Source organism: Bos indicus, chromosome 25 (assembly GCF_029378745.1).
Source record: "Bos indicus isolate NIAB-ARS_2022 breed Sahiwal x Tharparkar chromosome 25, NIAB-ARS_B.indTharparkar_mat_pri_1.0, whole genome shotgun sequence".
Classification (NCBI taxonomy): Eukaryota; Metazoa; Chordata; class Mammalia; order Artiodactyla; family Bovidae; genus Bos; species Bos indicus.
The window spans coordinates 21,527,027-21,545,611 of NC_091784.1; the positions used below are offsets into that span (position 1 = coordinate 21,527,027).

The 18,585-nt window shown below is 47.5% G+C and overlaps 1 protein-coding gene across 1 annotated transcript in view; it reads left to right on the forward strand.

Annotated features, from left to right (window-relative positions):
- The first annotated feature begins 10,875 nt into the window (after window positions 1–10,875).
- The window catches only part of HS3ST2 (heparan sulfate-glucosamine 3-sulfotransferase 2), a 116,791-nt gene continuing 109,081 nt past the window's right edge, over window positions 10,876–18,585 (forward strand). Inside the window, exon 1 of the mRNA XM_019988380.2 lies at window positions 10,876–11,758. Coding sequence (XP_019843939.2) covers window positions 11,274–11,758 — 485 coding nt within the window. The 5' untranslated portion in view covers window positions 10,876–11,273. The remainder of the gene's footprint in view (window positions 11,759–18,585) is intronic.

The window sequence follows — 18,585 nt, forward strand, 5'->3', positions numbered from 1 at the left end:
TGATTCTTCCCTGTCTTCTGCCTCTGGGGCAGATCTTCTCTCTGGATGAGATCAGATACCACAAGGGCTTTAAACAGAAGGATCCATCTCATTGTTGAGATGACTTTAGGAGACCTGTTGGGGTTGTGTCTGCTCAGGAGAACAAAATACTCTAGGTATTTTAAACAGAAGGAATTTAATACAAGAGATTGGTTCTAAAAGTTATGGAAGGGTAGGAGAAGCAAAAAAAAGGAAGGCTAAATTTACTTAGAAATTAGTAATTAATTAAAGGAAGTATCCCTACTTCTGCAGGAGCAAAAGGGAAAATGATATTGCAGGACATGACTACAACATCATTGTGATTCCTGGAGCATCTGTTACTGTGGCTGCTGCCTTAGGAACCACAGCCACATCCACCTTGCAAGAAGCCAAGAAGTCACATTGCCACTAACAATGCAGGATCCTGGACCTCAAATTGTCTGAGAGGTGGACGGTCTGCAACACCCATGAGTTCTGTGCAGCTAAGGTTATAGGAGTCATGTATGGATGTGAGAACTGGACTATAAAGAAGGCCAAGTGCCGAAGAATTGATGCTTTCGAACTGTGATTCTGGAGAAGACTCTTGAGAGTCCCTTGGACAGCAAGGAGATCAAAGCAGTCAATCTTAAATGAAATCAACCCTGAATATTCATTGGAAGGACTGATGCTGAAGCTCCAATACTTTGGCCATCTAATGCAATAGCCAACTCATTGGAAAGGACCCCGATGCTGGGAAAGATTGAGGGTATGAGGAGAAAGGGGGGACAGAGGATGAGATGGTTGGATGGCATCACCGATTCAATACACATGAACCTGGACAAACTCCAGGAGATGGTGAGGGACAGGGAAGCCTGGCATGCTGCAGTCCGTGGGGTTGCAAAGAGTCAGACATGACTTGGCAACTGAACAGCAAGAACAAGGCTATAGGAATGTCCATTTCAATCTCCATGCTACATGAACAAGAAGTGAGAAACCTGCATTTAACCAAAAGTTCTGCTGCTGCTAATGTTACGTAAGACACTTCCAGAAGCAAAGCATAGTTTCTCTCTTCCATTTGTTTTCGTATCTCCTGCCAAGAACTCCCATTGGGCAAACCTAATTGGAAATTAGCTGGCAAGGGATTCTGGGAAATGTGGCTTTCAGGCTTCCCGAATCTTGCAGTCCAAAGGAAAGCATGGAAGAGTAGGGATGGAAATGAGAGAAAAGAAATAACTGACTGGCTACTGCAGGAATTTAGGTGAGAAAGAATGATAACTTGGACTAAGATGATGGCAATGGAGGTTGGGAGAGGAATCAAATTCAGAAGATATTCTGAGGGGAGAGTCAACAGGATTTGCTCACAGATCAGATGGGGGATGAGAGAAAAAGAGGAGTCAAGGCTAGCTCAAGATTATTCTTGACTTGAGCAAATGGAAGATGAGAGTTGTCATTTACTTAGATGACTAAGAATATAATAAAAGTAAATTTAGGGAACTAGCAGGAGTTCAGTTTGGGACATGTTTGGTTAGAGATGCCTATTAGATGTCCAGGTGGAGATGTCTGAGTAGACAGTTAAGGAGAAAAGAGATGGGCATTTGAGATGTAGTAGTTTGGGCTTCCATTCGACTCAGTGGTAAAAAATCCACCTGCTAAGCAGGAGACAATGGGTTCAGTCCTTGGGGCAGGAAGATCCCCTGGAGAAGGAAATGGCGGCCCACTCCAGTATTCCTGCCTGGGAAATCCTGTGGGCAGAGGAGCCTGGCGGGCTACAGTCCATGGAGTTGCAAAGAGTGGGACACGACCTGGTGACTAAATAACAGTAAGTTTATAAGTGGAATGTAAAGTCATAAGGCTTAGGATCTCACTAAGGGAGGAAGTGTAGATAAAAAAGAGGTAGTGTCCAAGGCGATGGCACCCCACTCTAGACTCCTGCCTGGAAAATCCCATGGACGGAGGAGCCTGGTAGGCTGCAGTCCATGGGGTCGCTAAGAGTCGGACACGACTGAGCGACTTCACTTTCACTTTTCACTTTCATGCATTGGAGAAGGAAATGGCAACCCACTCCAGTATTCTTGCCTAGAGAATCCCAGGGATGGGGGAGCCTGGTGGGCTGCCGTCTGTGGGATTGCACAGAGTCGGACATGACTGAAGCAACTTAGCAGCAGCAGTGTCCAAGGACAGATCCCTGGGATACTTCAAGTTAGAGGTCACAGAGACAAAAAACTATCACAGGAAGCTTAGAACGAGAAGCAGAGAGGTGAAAAAAAACCTGAAAAATGCAGTGTCTTGAAATTCTGGTGGAGAAAAATTTTCAAGAAGAAAAGAGTCAATGGTGTCAAATGCTGCTTAGAGGTCAGGTTCAATGAAGACCAAGAATTGACTTGAGTTTAGCACTATTGATGAGAACAGCTTTAGAAGAGAGGTGGGAGCATAAGCCTGATTGGAATAGGCTCCAGGGTGAGTGGATGGACAGAATCTGTAGTCAGTGACTACAGATCTCTCTTAAGTTGAGATGTAAAGAGAAAAATATAAATGGTCAAGATGAGGTCAAAACAGAGCTACTTCTCTCTTTGCTTTTTAAGATGGAAGAAGTATCCATTTATTTGTATGCTGACAGGAAGGACCCAGTCGAGAGAGAGAAAACTGATAATACAGGAAAAAAAGGGAAGGACTGCCAGAGTCATGTCCTTGAACAGACAACAGGGGATTGGATACAGTATACAAGTGGAGTGGTTGGTCTTACCTAAAAACAGACCATAATCTTATAGTAACAGAACAGTGAATAAAGTGTATGAACACAGTTATAGGCAGGTGGGTAGAGGCGATGGTTTATGTTCTCTTTCGATTGCTTCTATTCACCAGTGAAGTAGGAAGCAAGGCCATCAGCTGATGGGGATAGGAGAGGTGATAAGAGGTTTAGGAGAAGGAACTAGATAGACAGTTACACAGGGGAATGGGAGGATGAATGGGCTGGGGAAACACAGTATGATTGCGAGGAAGTGTTAAGAGTCCACTTGAGGCTAGAAATGATGAATTTTAATTTAGATTAGTCATCGTGTTTCTGCATTTACTGTGTTCAGCTGTCTGGGTGCAGGCATAGGGCACTGAGTAGGCAGAGAGTTGATTGTAACCAGGAAATACAGCACAGTGAGAGAGGGTCAAGGGAGTTGACGACATAATTAAAAAAAAAAGTGATTGTGATGCTTATCCATGGAATTCAGACTGAATAAAGAGGGAAGAGTGGATGTGAAGAAGGTGATCAATAGAGAATTCACTCCTTTAAGTTGTCCAACATCCTCAGGGCTAAAATTATTGTTCTTCAGGCAAAGGGGTCTTTGAGGGTGTTACCTATCTATTAATACTTATGCAATAAGCATTTATTGAATGCCTGCCATGAACTGTTCAGAGAGAATATTTGGCTACTTCCCTAGAAACATTTAAAATATCAAGGAGATAAGTTGGTTCCAAAGTAGGGGTTGGGTCTCAGGTGACTAATGAAAACAGAGGTTGATTTTACTTTTTTGTCAAAAAACTTTCAAGTAGGTTGAAAGATGAATGTTTAGTTGAAAAGTACATATCTGTATCAATCAAAATTGTTGTTGTAGTTTAGTTGCTAAGTCATGTCTGGTTCTTTTGTGACCCCATGGAGCCTTCCAGGCTCTTCTGTCCATGGGATTCTCCAGGCAAGAATACTGGAGTGGGTTGTCATTTCCTTCTTCAGAAGATCTTCCCAACCCAGAGGTCAAACTCACATCTCCTGCTTGGCAGGTGGATTCTTCACCACTGAGCTACCTAGGAAGACCCATCAATCAAAATAACTTAAATCAAAAATAATTTATTGCTGGATGTAATTGAAAAGTCTGCAGCCTAATAATGGCTAATGTTTATTGAGGGCTTATTGTTAATGAGGTTCTGTTCTAAGTGCATTACATTTATAATCTTGCTTAAGCTTATTAACAGAGCCATGATTTGAACTCAGTTGTGTGTTTCCAGACACTGTACTCCTAACCATGATGCTTTACTGTCTCTTCAAGAGATAGCTTCAGGCAAAGCTGGATCCAGGGATTCAAACATTATACCAGGACACAGTCACTCCCACTCTGCTCTCTTTTGTGGTGAATTAATTCACATGTCTGCTAGGTTCTCTCCATTCATGGTAGCTTCAGGCTTACACCATCCTTACACCCAGCATTTCCAGAAGAAAGTTATTTTTTCTTTCTGAAAGTACTAGACCTACATAGGTCTGTACTTAATGGCATGAAACAGATTCACAATATTGTTAGGAAAAAACAGTAGTAGTTACGGACTGGCCCATAAATAAACAAGCCAACGCATTTATAATTGGAAGGATGTAAAAAAAATTAATGACAGTTATTTATGATGTTATGATTTGGGAGAGTTTTTTCTTTTTGCTTCTCAGTATTTTCATTTATTTCTACATAGGGAATGCATTATCTGTATAATAAAAATGTTGAAAGAAAACAAAAAATTCAATATACGCAGACAGATATATCTCCCTAAATTGTTCTCTGTACCTAGGTAGATCTTTTACTCCTATACCACTAAAATCTACATCACAGGAAATTGATAAATTGGGAGTGACAGCACCAGTAGGGACATTCTTATCTGTTCCCACTTGGTTAAAGAAGGTGTACCAACAGCTCAGCTCTACCATATTATTGTACAGGTGAACAGGCTTAGTATCTTCTCTAACATTATAAATAATTCACTTTGGAAATATTTTGAAGTGAAATATTAGTTCTTTTTTGGAAGCCATAATGGAGTAATATTTAGGGGTCCATTAAGAAGGAGAAAGGAGATAAAGAAACCAAGGTTTCTCTGGTGGTCCTGTGGTTGAGAATCTGCCTTGCAGTGCAGGGGACACCGGTTCAATTCCTGGTCTGGGGAGATCCCCCCGTGAGGCAGATAAGCCTGTGTGCCACAACTACTGAGCCCACACGCTAGAGCCTGTATGTTGTAACTACTGGAGCCCTTACACCCTAGAGCCTGTGCTCCACAACAAGAAAGGCCACTTCAGTAAGTCTGCAGAGTAGCCCCCGCTCACCACAACTAGAGAAAGCCCAGAAAGCCCATACACAGCAATGAAGACCTAGCACAGCCAAAAACCAAAATTAATAAAAATTCAAAAACATGAAACCAAGGGAGTCCCTACATGAAAATGCACCCAAATTCCAAGTATCAGGCTAAGTTGGAACTAACTGTTTCATCCCCACCACCAAAGAATTCACAGTCTTAGTAGGAAGGCAAGATGGTGAGATGCGGTGGAGATAAGACAATGTGGGTTAAATAATGCAGGAGGGAAGGTGGGGGTGTGTAACAGCACTGACCCAAGGGAGCATTATGGGTAAAGCTGATTGTCAATCTCTCCATTTATGCTTTTTTACACTAGTTTGCCCCTTCTTCCCCCTGCAGTGTCTTTGAGAACATGGAAAATTCAATCTACTTGACATGGTTTCCTCAGTTTTACAATAGGGATGGTAACAATCTGTGCCACGTTTATTGAGGGGATTAGATTAGGTAACGCATCTAAATGTTTTGCCCAGTGCCTACTGCTGAGTGAATGCTCAGTGTGTGTGTGTGTGTGTGTTAGTTGCTCAGTCAAGTCCAAGTCTTTGTGACTCCACGGAGCTCACCAGGCTCCTTTGTCCATGGAATTCCCCAGTCAAGAATACTGGAGTGGATAGCCATTCCCTTTTCCAGGGGATCTTCCCAACCTAGGGATCAAGCCCACATCTTCTGCATTGCAGGCAGATTCTTTACCATCCGAGCCACCTCGGAAGCCCCAAATGCTCAGTAAGGAGTGCCTGTTATTGTTATGATTATCGTTGCCAAGGGCAGAAGTAAATCAACATGGAGAGTGACAAAAGGCTTGTAATCTTACAAAGTTCTTAAAATTAATCACGGTTCCTGGTCTAGATTTGGCTCCCTTCTATAGGCGGTAGCTGGTCCCTGGAACTTTTGCCCTCTGATTTTATCCAGAGAAGGAAGCATGAGTAAAATCTTCTCTCATCATCACCCTCAGCTTCTTTCTTAAGTGTAGAATATTCATTCACATCCTCTTGGCTCAGATGTGAACTTTTCATCTCACACAAGCTGCAGACCATATGACTTCATTTCACAGTCTTTTGCCTCATCAGAACCACCCTCTTCTGAAAATTTTTCTCACATTTTACAAAACTCAGCACTAGGGAAAATTTTTTTAAATGACACTGAAATAAAACTGAATAATAAGACTTGATTGGGTCCAAAGACTTAAGGGAAAGAAAATGTCCTTATTTTATAATTTCAAATTCAAGGTCTTACATGAAGGGTATTAGAGTGGGAAGGAAGATTCAAGATACTGCTGGTAAAAAAGAGAAAACAAAGACTCAGAAAGAAAAGGATGAGACAGAAATGAATGAATTCTATGGTTGTTATTCTTTTTATGAGCCCAGTTCTCCAGACTTCTTGTTAAATCTGTGTATTACCTTGGAGTATTTTTTTTTCCTGTGTGAGCTATTTAAAATTCTGCTTTTTGTTTATATTAGCTGGAGTCAGTTTCTGTTGCCTGTAACTCAGTAGCCCTTACTGATTTGCAAATAAAGCCATAAAAGCAATTAAGAGTCAGAAGAAAACAAGATATAAAGAGGACTAGAGCAGATGAGAAAGTGGTTGGATCCTATGACTGCCCAAAGTTTGGAGGATCCAGTCCTAGTCTGTGTATATCCTTAAAAATAAGCCCCAGCCCACTTCCATAATTTTTTAAAATTAGAATGGTCCCTGTTCCTTGTAACTGAGGTGACAATTGATTTTTGTATTAACCAGGACTCTTTCAATTCCAAGTAACAGAAAGGTAATGAATCACTTGGAGCAAAAAGTCGAGGGACCACGCTTCAGGCATGGCTAGATTACATACTACCAGGAATTCAATTCTCCTTCAGTCCTGCTCTCCTTTCTGTTTGCTTCATTCCCCAGGGTTTCCCTTCTTGATGATAGAGATTGCCATTGGAAACTTTGGGAGTATTTTGTACTAGTTCATCATTGTGGCTTAGTGGTAAAGACTCTGCCTGCCAAGCAGGAGACCTGGGTTCAACACCTGGGTCAGGAAGATCCCCTGGAGAAGGAAATGGCAACCCATTTTAGTATTCTTGCCTGGAGAATCCCATGGACAGAGAAGCCTAGCAGGCTATAGTTCATGGGGTCGCAAAGAGTCAAATACAACTGAGTGACTACACAACAACAACAACTACAACAAAATCATCTCAGAAGAAAAAGTTTCTGTTTCCAATAGTTTCAACAAAAGTTCTGTGGTTGATGCTCATTGGAAATCACTGAGTTGCTTTCAATGAACTGTGATTAGAAAATTGTGATTGACAGGGCTTGGTCATAATGCCTGCCCTTGAACTAGGCTCAGCTCACACAAATCACATTGGAACAGAATGAGGGAAAACTTTACAAGACCAGTAGAGATTATGAGTTGCCTTCCATAAGTTTTGTTCAGGTTCTTTCTGGGTCATGAAACACTCATGTATTAGCCAGGAATATAACCATCTGGAATCGAGATTACATTTCAAAGGATCTCTTGAAGCTAAAAAGCTGGACGACAATGTTCAGATCCACTGAATACAAGTAGAAGTGATGAGATCACTTCCAGGAAATGTCCTCAAAGGAATATGTCAGGATTATCTGTCCTTTCTTCTTTTCCTATGTACAGAATGTGAACAGTATGGCTGGAGATGAATAAGTCATCTTTGAATACATAGTGATTTGGGGATGGAGGAAATTCATGGTGGAGCCTAGGTCCCTAACACTGTGGAGACAAGTCAACCCTGAATCATCTTTCTGTGATAGAAAAGTAAACTTATATCTTGTTTAGTTGAGTGCTACTTAACAAACCACACAACTTTTCACTTTTATGCACTGGAGAAGGAAATGGCAACCCACTCCAGTGTTCTTGCTTGGAGAATCCCAGGGACGGGGGAGCCTGGTGGGCTGCCGTCTATGGGGTCGCACAGAGTTGGACACGACTGACCGACTCAGCAGCAGCAGCAGCAACCCAACATAATCTGACCTGAACTCCCCAGAGGAAAATCTTGGCACTTCTGGAGAAAGATATGGGTAGGGATGAAGCACAGGTATGTCCATTGTCTCACTCCCTGAAAAATTTTGTCTCGGTCATGGTCATTACTCTGGTTGGAAGTCTGAAGAGGGAAATCTGTCTGGCTGTGATGAATCTGAATATCCAGAAATTTCTGAGTTTATTAGTTTAAATACAAAATTAATCTGAAAGTTGAATCAAGCACAGAATTATCAGAAATGGCTATATCCATGTTTTTTTCCACCCAGGGGAAAAAAAAAAAAACACCTGTCAGAGTGGATTAAGCCACATTTAACCTTGTAACTTTAACAATGAAGTGTTGAAATAGCAGGTTTGCAATGTGGAAAACTGCTGAAAGTACATATTAGAACTTATTTCAACATATTTGTTTTGACATTTTTATTAAGAATTTGAGTGAGGAATTAATTAAATTGTAATCAAACACAGAGACGACATGATGTCAATAGAACAGTTCATGCGTTGAATAATGGAATCAGAATTACACAACATCAGAACCCCAAGAAGTTTAAGTTATCATAACTCCCTGTTTTACAGCTGAGGAAACTGAGGCTCAAAGATGTCAACTCACTTGCCCAAGGTATACCTGGAATCAAGGGTAAAGCTGTTGGCATACATTCTTTCTACTTTTTCTTTTTGAATAAATGAAAGCAATGTCATGATTCAAGTAGACATTTTTTTTTTTTAATGGAGGAGGGAAATGATGAGATCAAGATACTATTTAATCAGGCCAAATGTGTAAGTATCTAAGTCCAAAAAAGTCTACTGTACAAGCACAGTATGGGGCAGATGTGCCTTAATCAGCAGCACTTGTAAGAAACACTTAGAGATGTTACTTGGCTGCAAGCTTAAGCTGTCAGCAGTGTGATGCAGCTACAAGGAAAAGATAATGGAGTCATGGGTGGCATTCCTAGAAACAGAGTTTACAAAAGGGAGGGGGTGTCCTGTTGAACTTTTCAGTCTGTTGAGCTTTTCAATCTACACCTGGAATTCAGTCCCAGGTGTCAGACTTCAGAAGTGATACAGACAAATTAGTTCAGATCTAGGATGGAATTATGTGGGGAATGGGTCAAAGGAAGTAAGGAAACTGCAGAGCACTGTAACCAGTGCTCGAATCTTGGAATCTGACTGCCTGGGTTTCATCCCAGCTCCGTCAATTACTGAATATGTGTTCATTAAGCCTTAATCTCACTGTAAGTTAGGAATTATAACAGTACCTATCTCTGAAGATAGATGAGGTAGTGCATGCCAAGTGATTTGTATGTTACTGGCACAAGAAAGCACTCAATAAATGTTAGGATTAAGGAAGTGACATGATGTGAGGATAATGGCAGCAATCTCGTAGGTTGTGGTGAATATTAAATGAGCTAACACATGCTCAGTGCTTGAAGAAAACGATAGTAGTGGAGGGACTGGCTTAAGATTTTTAGGGATGGGACTGGCTTGGGGTCAAAATATTCCCTGGCTTGGGCTAAGGTCCACAGAGCTTGACCAGATTATTTTCTGAAGAATGAACCCTGAAAAAAGTTCAGAGGGGTGCAGTGGGAGTGATGGTCATCACGCATACATTTCACGGGGTACTCACTTGGTGAACACCTGGACAGGATGACATGGCATTGTTTTGGAGTGACAGCCTAGCTTCATTCTTGGGTATGGTCATTGAGGACTGTCTGATGAACAGTTCTGCTTCAACTAGTGGGGTCATTCAGGGCAGTAATGGGGTTGCTCACTTAGGCCTGTTCTGGGCACAATTCATGAGAACTGTCCTGGGGCAGTCATGCAGGACTCACTGGAAGAGAAACCGCTCCTGGATAAAGTCCTCCCTGGGCCACTGGGGGACGTCCTGGATCTCAGGGATGCTCTGGGACCCTGGTCAGTTTCCCCTGGGAGCAGCCTGCCGCTAGGGGGCGGCTGCTGAGAGGACCCTCCCGCCGCCCGCGCGGAGTCCGCTCCTTTGGGACTCGCTCTCCAGCCAGGCCTGGAGGGAGGTGGAGTGACAGTGGGTGGGGATGCACGCTTCATGGGTGTGAGACAGAGCGAGCCGCCTGGTGTGAGTCAGCGCGCGGGGGGCTAAGGAGCTCCCCGAATAGTCACGGAATCTCACTCAGGCTCGGCTCCTCCACCATCCCGTCTAGAGCGTGTGTCCAGTCCCGCGCCTGCGTGCGCACCCGACAGGATGTCCGATCCGGGGTTCTGGGTGTCCGTTGGGGGAAGAGGGGGTGGGCGGAAGAGGGAGTGTCCCTGTGGGTGTTTCTATGCCCAGGTTAGATTTCTCCCGCCCTGCCCCATGAGGGCTGCGGGGGGTGTGTGTCCCGCTCAGGTACGTATGTACCTGTGTTCGTGCATGCACGCGTATGTCAGTGTGGGGGGACCTTCCATCAGCGCGGGGTGCCTGCGTGTGCGCCAGGGTCTCTGGGTCTAGCTGTTGGCGCAATCTCGACCTGGGCTCCCACCCCCGGGTGTCGGGAAGCCCGCGTGGCCGGGGTGTCCAGCCTCCCGGAGGAGCAAAAAAGCCTCGACACCCTCACCACCCCAGCTGGCCCGGGCTCCTTAGGGAGCGGCATGCGTGGGGAGGCCCCGGGGTGGTGTGTCCCTGGAAGGGGTAAAGAGTAGGGGCGCAGGGGGTGGGCCGGGTCCCCGGGCGGGGCGCGGGCTCGGGGGACCCGCGCGGCTGACGTCAGGCGACTCCTTAAATAGAGCCGGCAGCGCGCTCCGCTCGGCATTTCTCGAGGAGTCAGAACGCGGCCGGCGCCAGCGCCACCGTCCGGCCCGCGCGCCGGCCCGCACCGCCGCCGAGCGTTCGGGACGCCGAGCCGGGAGGATCCGGGATGGGGCTTCCGGCGCTGGGCGCGCTCCGAGCCCGGCGCACGTGAGAGCCGAGGAGCGCCGGGAGCCTCCCCGCTAGCCGGAGCCCCGTCGCCCAGGACGCGGGGATGTCGGAGGCGCCGCCGCCGGTTCCCAGAGGAGCCGCCGCCCCGGGGATCCCGGGGCACGGTGCGCGCCCGGGCCGGCAGCGCCTGGAGAAGACGGCGCCCCCTACGCCCGACCCGCGTGGCCCGGGCCGCGCCGCGCGAGCCCTCTAGGCGGCCGCAGGGCCCCAGCAGCTCCGCCGCCGGCGCCCCCTCGGAAACCATGACCCCCGGCGCGGGCCCATGGAGCCATGGCCTATAGGGTCCTGGGCCGCGCGGGGCCACCTCAGCCGCGGAGGGCGCGCAGGCTGCTCTTCGCTTTCACGCTCTCGCTCTCCTGCACTTACCTGTGTTACAGCCTCCTGTGCTGCTGCGACGACCTCGGCCAGAGCCGCCTCCTCGGCGCCCCTCGCTGCCTCCGCGGCCCCGGAGCGGGCGGCCAGAAACTTCTCCAGGAGTCCCGCCCCTGCGATCCCTCGGGCCCGACGCCCGGCGAGCCCGGCGCTCCCAGCGCGCCCGCCGCCGGCGCGCCCTCCCCTCGCCTCTCTGGGTCCAACCACTCCGGCTCGCCGAAGCTGGGTACCAAGCGGCTGCCCCAAGCCCTCATCGTGGGCGTGAAGAAGGGGGGCACCCGCGCCGTGCTGGAGTTTATCCGCGTGCACCCGGACGTGCGGGCCTTGGGCACCGAGCCCCACTTCTTCGACAGGAACTACGGCCGCGGGCTGGACTGGTACAGGTAAGGAGGGGTGCCCCACCGCGCGCGCCCGGGCTCCATCCGGCCCCGTCCCCTGGGCCACCTCCTGAGCCCTCGCACCCCTTTACTCGGCTGGCTATGTGGGTTCCGACTGACACTTGGGGGAACTCTAACCGAAGGATTTACCCGGAACTTCCCAGTGATGGTGTAGACCGGCTCCGGTTTCCTGGACCGCAAAGGGCAGTTGACTCTGGACTCGTCAGAAGGGAAGGGAGACCGCTGGCTTGACCTCCGGGCCAGTTTGGAGGGCTGGCTCGGTGTCTAGACGCTGGGGTAAAGCTGGGTGCCAGGGGAAGGGGCAGCCAGGACAGGAGCTGCCTGAATGCAGCCGTCTCCTGAGCCTGGCCTAATCTTTCCAGGCATCTTGACCGACCTGGGGAAGGGACAGTTCGAACAGCGCCCCGTCGCGGCAGGGTCCTGCGCTTGGGCGAGGTCCCCGGAGTTCAGGCCGAATGACAGGGAGGCCCCTGAGGTGTCGGCGGGAGAAAGGTCCCTTTGGAGCCTCGTTCTCAGCTCCAGGTATTTGCTGCTGGATCTGGTCTGAGACTCCCAGGCGCTCTGACCCTGAATTCATGTTTTCAAATAGTTCAAACGACCCTGGATGTGAGTCTTGGCTCTGCCACTTAGCTTGAGCAAATTCCTAAAAACTCACTGAGCCTTGATTTTCTGGTCCATCGCAACTAGCAGGAAAGGTCCCTGACCCTTTGGCCTCGCAAGGGCTTTCTAAGTGCTTGAAAGGTGTAACAGGGACACTTTGCACTGGGCGGTGTTTCTAAGCCAGCAGCCAGGATATAGAATTCGAAATACTGGTGGGCCCCTCAGATGGAAGCTATCTAGGTTCACAGAGGGCAGCCAGTCATAGCAGACTGCCCACTCCCCCACTGCACTGTCAGGGATGACAGTCACCCAGGCTGGTGATATCTGGGGATAGCCTGAAGCTTCTGGAAGGTAGCAGCCTCCACTATTAAATGCCTATCTACTTCCCAAGCCCTGTATGGTGTTGAGGTGTGGGGCTGGCCCATGTGTGAGCTGAGCAGGGCATCCCTGGGGGTGGTGTAATGTATGGGCTCCCCATAACACCTGGGTTACAGAATTCTCACCATTCACCTGACCCCTTGAAGACTTGCTAGAAATGTCTGCCTAGTAATGGAACTGGGTGGGTGGGTAACATGGTAGCTGACACAGTAGCTGAGGCTGTTCTTTAAGATAATTATGTTAAAGTAAACCCTTTGGGGGTAGAAAGTCATAACCATATTGGATAAAGGACAACTTCATTAGAAGGAGGACCCCACTGGCCTCACTTATGGAACCATGGATTTGTAAGAATCGGAGCAACAGGGCCAACTTGTCCCCTTGGCCTGGGAGCCCTGGTCATGGTTTAAGGGGCCAGGGGTGGGACATGCCCAGTCCTCAGGAGGCAGACACGCAGCCCATCTCCAGTGGTGAGCAGCAGGGGATGGCTGGCCTGTGGGTGGCCACAGCACTGTTATGTTGGCTCACTGGAATAGAGAGAGTGGCACAGAATGGCACGTCGCTGCTTTCCAAGCTGTGACCCGCAGACATCCCGCCAGGAGGTACTAAGTACCCGAGGATAGCGTCAGAGCCAGACCCCAGAGTCGGAGAGGCAAACGCATCAAACAGCAGAGTGTGATGTGGGTCAGCCATGGCCACACTCTCTTGCACGGCAGGGTTTCCTGGATGGAAAATCTAAGGATCATTATGAAACCCTTTGCTAAAGTGAAGTGCCTCTTAAGTGCAAAATAGCACAATTCTGAGCACTGGCTTTTGTTGAGCCCTCCAGTAAACACCTATTCCCTGCACCCAGCCTCTGCACTCCCTCTCTTGTGCTCCACCACCAAACACCATACCTTCCTTCTCCAAGCCCGTGTCATTCAGGGATGGCTGCTTTTTATTTTTAACCTTGGCATGTGTGATTCTAAGCCAGCTTAGCTGTGAACCTTAGAGATGGGAGCCGTGCCTTTTTTTTTTTTTTTTTTTATAGCACATTTGGATTCTGCTAAAATTCTCAGCTGAGTCTTGGTAGGTTTTATTTAACATCAAGCATGCTGACAGCTTCTTCCACTTCTCTCTCTGCTCCCCCCACTTCCCAGGGTCTGTCTTACCATCCCTTTCCCCCTTTATATTTCTAAAAGAGCATTTAGCCCGCATGTCTGGTACTAACTGCCTCACTCCTGTCACCTCCCCAGGAAGGCTGGGAGCCTGCAGCTTCAGGAGGGGCCGTGTGATTTGTGCTTCTTGGGGCTGCAAATCCGCACCCCCAGAGTCCAGGGTTTCGGGTACGGATTGTCATTTCTGTATATAAAGTCATACTGCCCCATTTGGATGCTGTTTCTGTAATTTCCAGAACATTTCTCTGTATGTGTCCTATACTTTATTATCACTCGAGTAATATGCATTAATTGCAGAAATGGTGGAAATACCTGGTTTCTTTTAAAACTCACGTTCTCACTTTATTCCTGAAGTCCATGAGTTGGATGGCAGGTGATAAGATGCTTCTGTCTCTTCCCATTGCCTTTATCATTTCATGGATGGGAAAACTGCAACCTGAAAAGAGAACATCTAGAATGGGATCCAAAGCAAGCGGATGAAATTTGGGCCCAAAAGTCATCGGCATGCACTGTCCCACAAAGATTTATACATGTACACTGCGTATGTATGTGCACTTCCAGCCGAGTACTCTAACCACTGTTCTGCACAGCTTGCCACCAAAAAGCCAGCATCCACTAGGTAGACATGGCCAAAGAGCCCTTGTGCCTGTTGTGGGGGACCATGTTTTCCAAAGATGGGGTTGCAGAGTGGCAGGCAATGGATCTCCTCAAAGCCCCTGGGGATAACTTCCAGGGTCTGGAGGCCCCAGTCAGACAGACAATGGAAAAATCAAAGGAGAGACTTCTTTCTGTGGGTAAGTGGAGATAAACCAGGAGCTGACAAACAGTGCCTGAAGACAGAATGATACAGCCAGAGAGATACCATCGGCCAGAGACTGGGAGACAGAATCTGCATTTTCTGACCCCCAGCCTGAACCCCATCTTGGAACTAGCTGGGTTCCAGCCACCCTGGGAGAGGCCAGCATTCTGTGGCGGGATCCCGCCCCTGAGATGTTTTTCTGAGATCCCATCCCTGAAGCTTCCCTCCTCTTTGCACCTGGCCAGCTTCCCCCTCCCACTTGGTTCCTCCAGGTAGCAGCTGGGTGTGCTGGGTGGGGTCAACTAGCTGCTTGGACAGGGAGGTAGAGTGAGACCACACGGACAAGGGACCCAGGATAGGACCTGCTGTCAGAAGGCGGAAGATGGTCCCCTAAGCTGGGTGACTGGAAGCAGAGTCATCTTCCTGAATCTTGGCTTCCTCGTCATAGGATGATGCCTATTGTAACCATTATCATAGAAGGTGGTTTTGAAGAATGAATGGAACATTGTATATGAAAGTGTCCTGGAAAGTTCCCCGGTATATAAAGATAAGGCAGTAATGTTATCACTATCACCACTATTACTATGACTGTTTCACTACCAACACTCCTTTTACCATCGTCAGTACTATGAGTATTAAAACTATCAGCTTCTTTCCCTACCGCTATTACTACCTGGGACTGAGGAACTAATTGCTAGAAAAGTAGTTCCGTGAAAGACTAGGAAGGGTCCTGGCCCTAAGTTCGACTTTTAGCTCTGCTTTGCCCTTTTTCTCCTCCCTCTCTTCTTTCTCTCCTTCCTTCTGCATTGGTAAAAAGTCACTCCTCATTTCTGGGTATCAGTTTGCTCACCTTTAAAAAGAGAGTGATGTCTGACAATGTATATGAAAATGCGTCTCTCAATCTAAGATTATATTTGGGAATGCATCAAAGGTTGAGTGTAAGACAGAATTCACAAATATTCAGAGCCTTCATCTTTCATAAAGAGACATAAGCTGTGCATTGTCCAGTAGTTTTTACGGTCTTAGGGGAAGCTGAGTTTTGTGTAAAGTGTTTGTTTTGCTTGTTTTCAGTGATGCGGGTGGGAGAGGCAGTCTGAAGAGGAAGTGAATCTTCTCTAAATGCATTGAAATGCCAACAAGAGCAAGTTAATGTGTGATAATTGACTCTGTGCTCCGGTGTCAAAATTGTGATAGATGAGCCTGTTCTGTAAATTTTAGACTCCACAAGTCTGGTTATTTATTTGTTTAGCAGCAGTGGTGTTCTGGGGACCGTGTGAGGCAAAGAAGACAGGGCATTTGCCCTGGAGGCAACAGTTTAAGTGAAACAGAGAATTAAAAGCCCAGAGTAAGGTCTACCACCTTATCTAGCTGATTTTAATCAGGGAATCAAATTTCAGTAGCAAAGCCAAACTCCAGAAAGGCAAACTTTAAGAAGAAATAAAACCAAAGGCAGAAGGCAAGAGACGTAGTAAACGCGGGAGGCTTTACCACCTGAAACAGACTGATGGACACGGCACAGATGACCTGTGTTTGTCCAGTGTGTGCAGATGTGTGTGCATGCACAGTTCTCACGTGGGCACCCACACGCACAACTCCAATGTCTGTGCAGACACGTCTTCATAAGGGGTTTTCCTGCCTCGGTCCAGGAGGATGTCACACACGCTGATTAAATGAACCTGCTGAGTTCATAAATCCTTCGTCCGCCTTGTAGCTCTCTGTCAGCCTCGCTGCAGCCGGAGATATAGTAGTTAGTTCCAGCACATGTACAGCTCTTGTCAGGCACCGAGGGACATTCAGGTTGAGCAAACAGAACTGTCATCGCTCAAGGAGGCTTTTTGAAGAGCTGGCTTTGCATCCCCCTGGAGCTTGGAGGGACAATGGAAGAGCCTGGGATGAAGACTGGGCTTTCCCCATGGCCTTTGGTATGTGGCCAAAGGCCATGGGGGACAGGTCCTAGTGCTATTCTACTGGCACACTTTGTTAAGTCTGTTTTGGATATTAAAATATTACGTAGAGCCTAAGAAACACATTTTCTTTTTTCACCTTTTAACACCTCTGAAATTAGGATGAGTCTAATGATTGATGGGATCTAGAGTCCATGAGATATGATGTTTCCATACTGGATGGAAACTCACTCTCCCAGAGGTGCCCTCTGCTCTGGTGTCCATTGGACTTTACAAAGGACCAGCAACTAGATGCCTGACCCAGAAGGGAGCCCCTGAGACCCTGCTTGTCTCTGCAGTCAGCAGGGGTGCCTTCTGATTGGTGAAGGATCTGTACCCACTTGATTTTTTTATTTTTAAAATATTTCTTTATTTATTTGGCTGTGCTGGGTCTTAGATGGGGCATGTTCGATCTTTGATCTTCACCGCAGCATGTGAACTCTTAACTGTGGCGTGTGCGATCTAGTTACCCGACCAGGAATTGAACCCATGCCCTTGGCAGTGAAAACATGGAGTCCTAACCACTGGACCACCAGGGAATGCCTGAGCTGTAGTCATTTTAGATTTTTGATTGCTACCTATGCTCTCTTCTGCCTATCCTGAAACGAGGGAATGTGTAAGTTGATGGCCACCAGGAGAGAACAAGATGCTTTGGTGGGCATGTTCTTCACTGGCTGCTGTTCTGCCCAGATATTTGGAGTCACATCCCAAGAGTCCCTGAAGAGTCAGGGCAGGGTTGATGCTCAACAGGTGTGCTTGCCTATGTTCCATTGCATCTACTGTCCTGGTGTGCAGGACAGTAGAATAATTTTCTTCTCATCGGTTAGACCTCCACTGCCTTGCTCCTGAATGATTGGGTGACCGAGTGGGTGGGGTGGGGATGGAAGCACACAGCTCCCCATTGATCAGAATCTTCTGTGGGCTTGGAGTGGGGGCTGTTTCTATGAGTGAGGGCTCAGCAGTGGGGGTGGGAAGTTGGGGAGGTAGATAGGCTTGCTGGCAGTGAGTCAGGGTGGAGGGATCTGCAAGGTCATGCAGTCTACCTAAACCTCTGAGACTCTCTGCCCTGTGAGCTAATCCCAGGGTGGGTTAATCCGTTTATTTGTCAGATGCCTACCATTTGCCGGAGTCAGTGCCAAGCTGCTGTAGGCCAGCTCTGCTGCCACTTTGTTCTCTTAATGGGCTGCACTGGTGGGCTGGAGCGCTTTGTAGTCTATGGGCAGCTTGATGAGGTGGGTAAAAGCCACCAGTGATGGAGATACCTTAGCATTTCAGAGGTAACTGCTGCCTGTCAAGCTACACAGCCGGGCTGTTGGTCCAGTGCTACCCTCACCCAGCTTCCTCAGAGGATGATGGTGCAGAGACGGGGCAAGGGATTACTACTGAGCGTGTGCTTCCAAAGATCGTGGGCTGGAGAGACTGGTTGGGTTACCTGAGGCTTGAGGATCACAGGATCTCCTGGACACAAGTCCATTGGGAGTGTCTTCCCAAGCTTTGAAATCAACGGCTCTAATCATGGTTCCTTCTCAGGGTCTGTGGTCACTAGCTCCCACAAGTAAAAAAACCAAGGTGTCCACTCTGGGTGAAGGCCCGAGGACCTCTCATTGACATCCTTGGAGGGCTAGCATCAAGTCCACGCCCTTGTAGGGTAGCTTTTTCCAGGCTTCAGACATTTTTGTACCGCCTCATAGTTGCCCAAACCCGGCATGACCTCTATTATTTTCTTAATACTTTAAAGTTAGCACTTTAAAAAATTTTGATTTTTCATAAAAATCTGGGTTTATCTTCTGCCAGTGTGTACATTGTAGAATAGATAATATCTTCCCATAATACAGACTTCAAAAGTGACAGAGGATTTTCCCTGAAAACCATTCTCCTCCTTTGTACCCCATTTCCCTTTCCACGCAGTTCCTCCTCCCAGAAACAATCACCAGATCG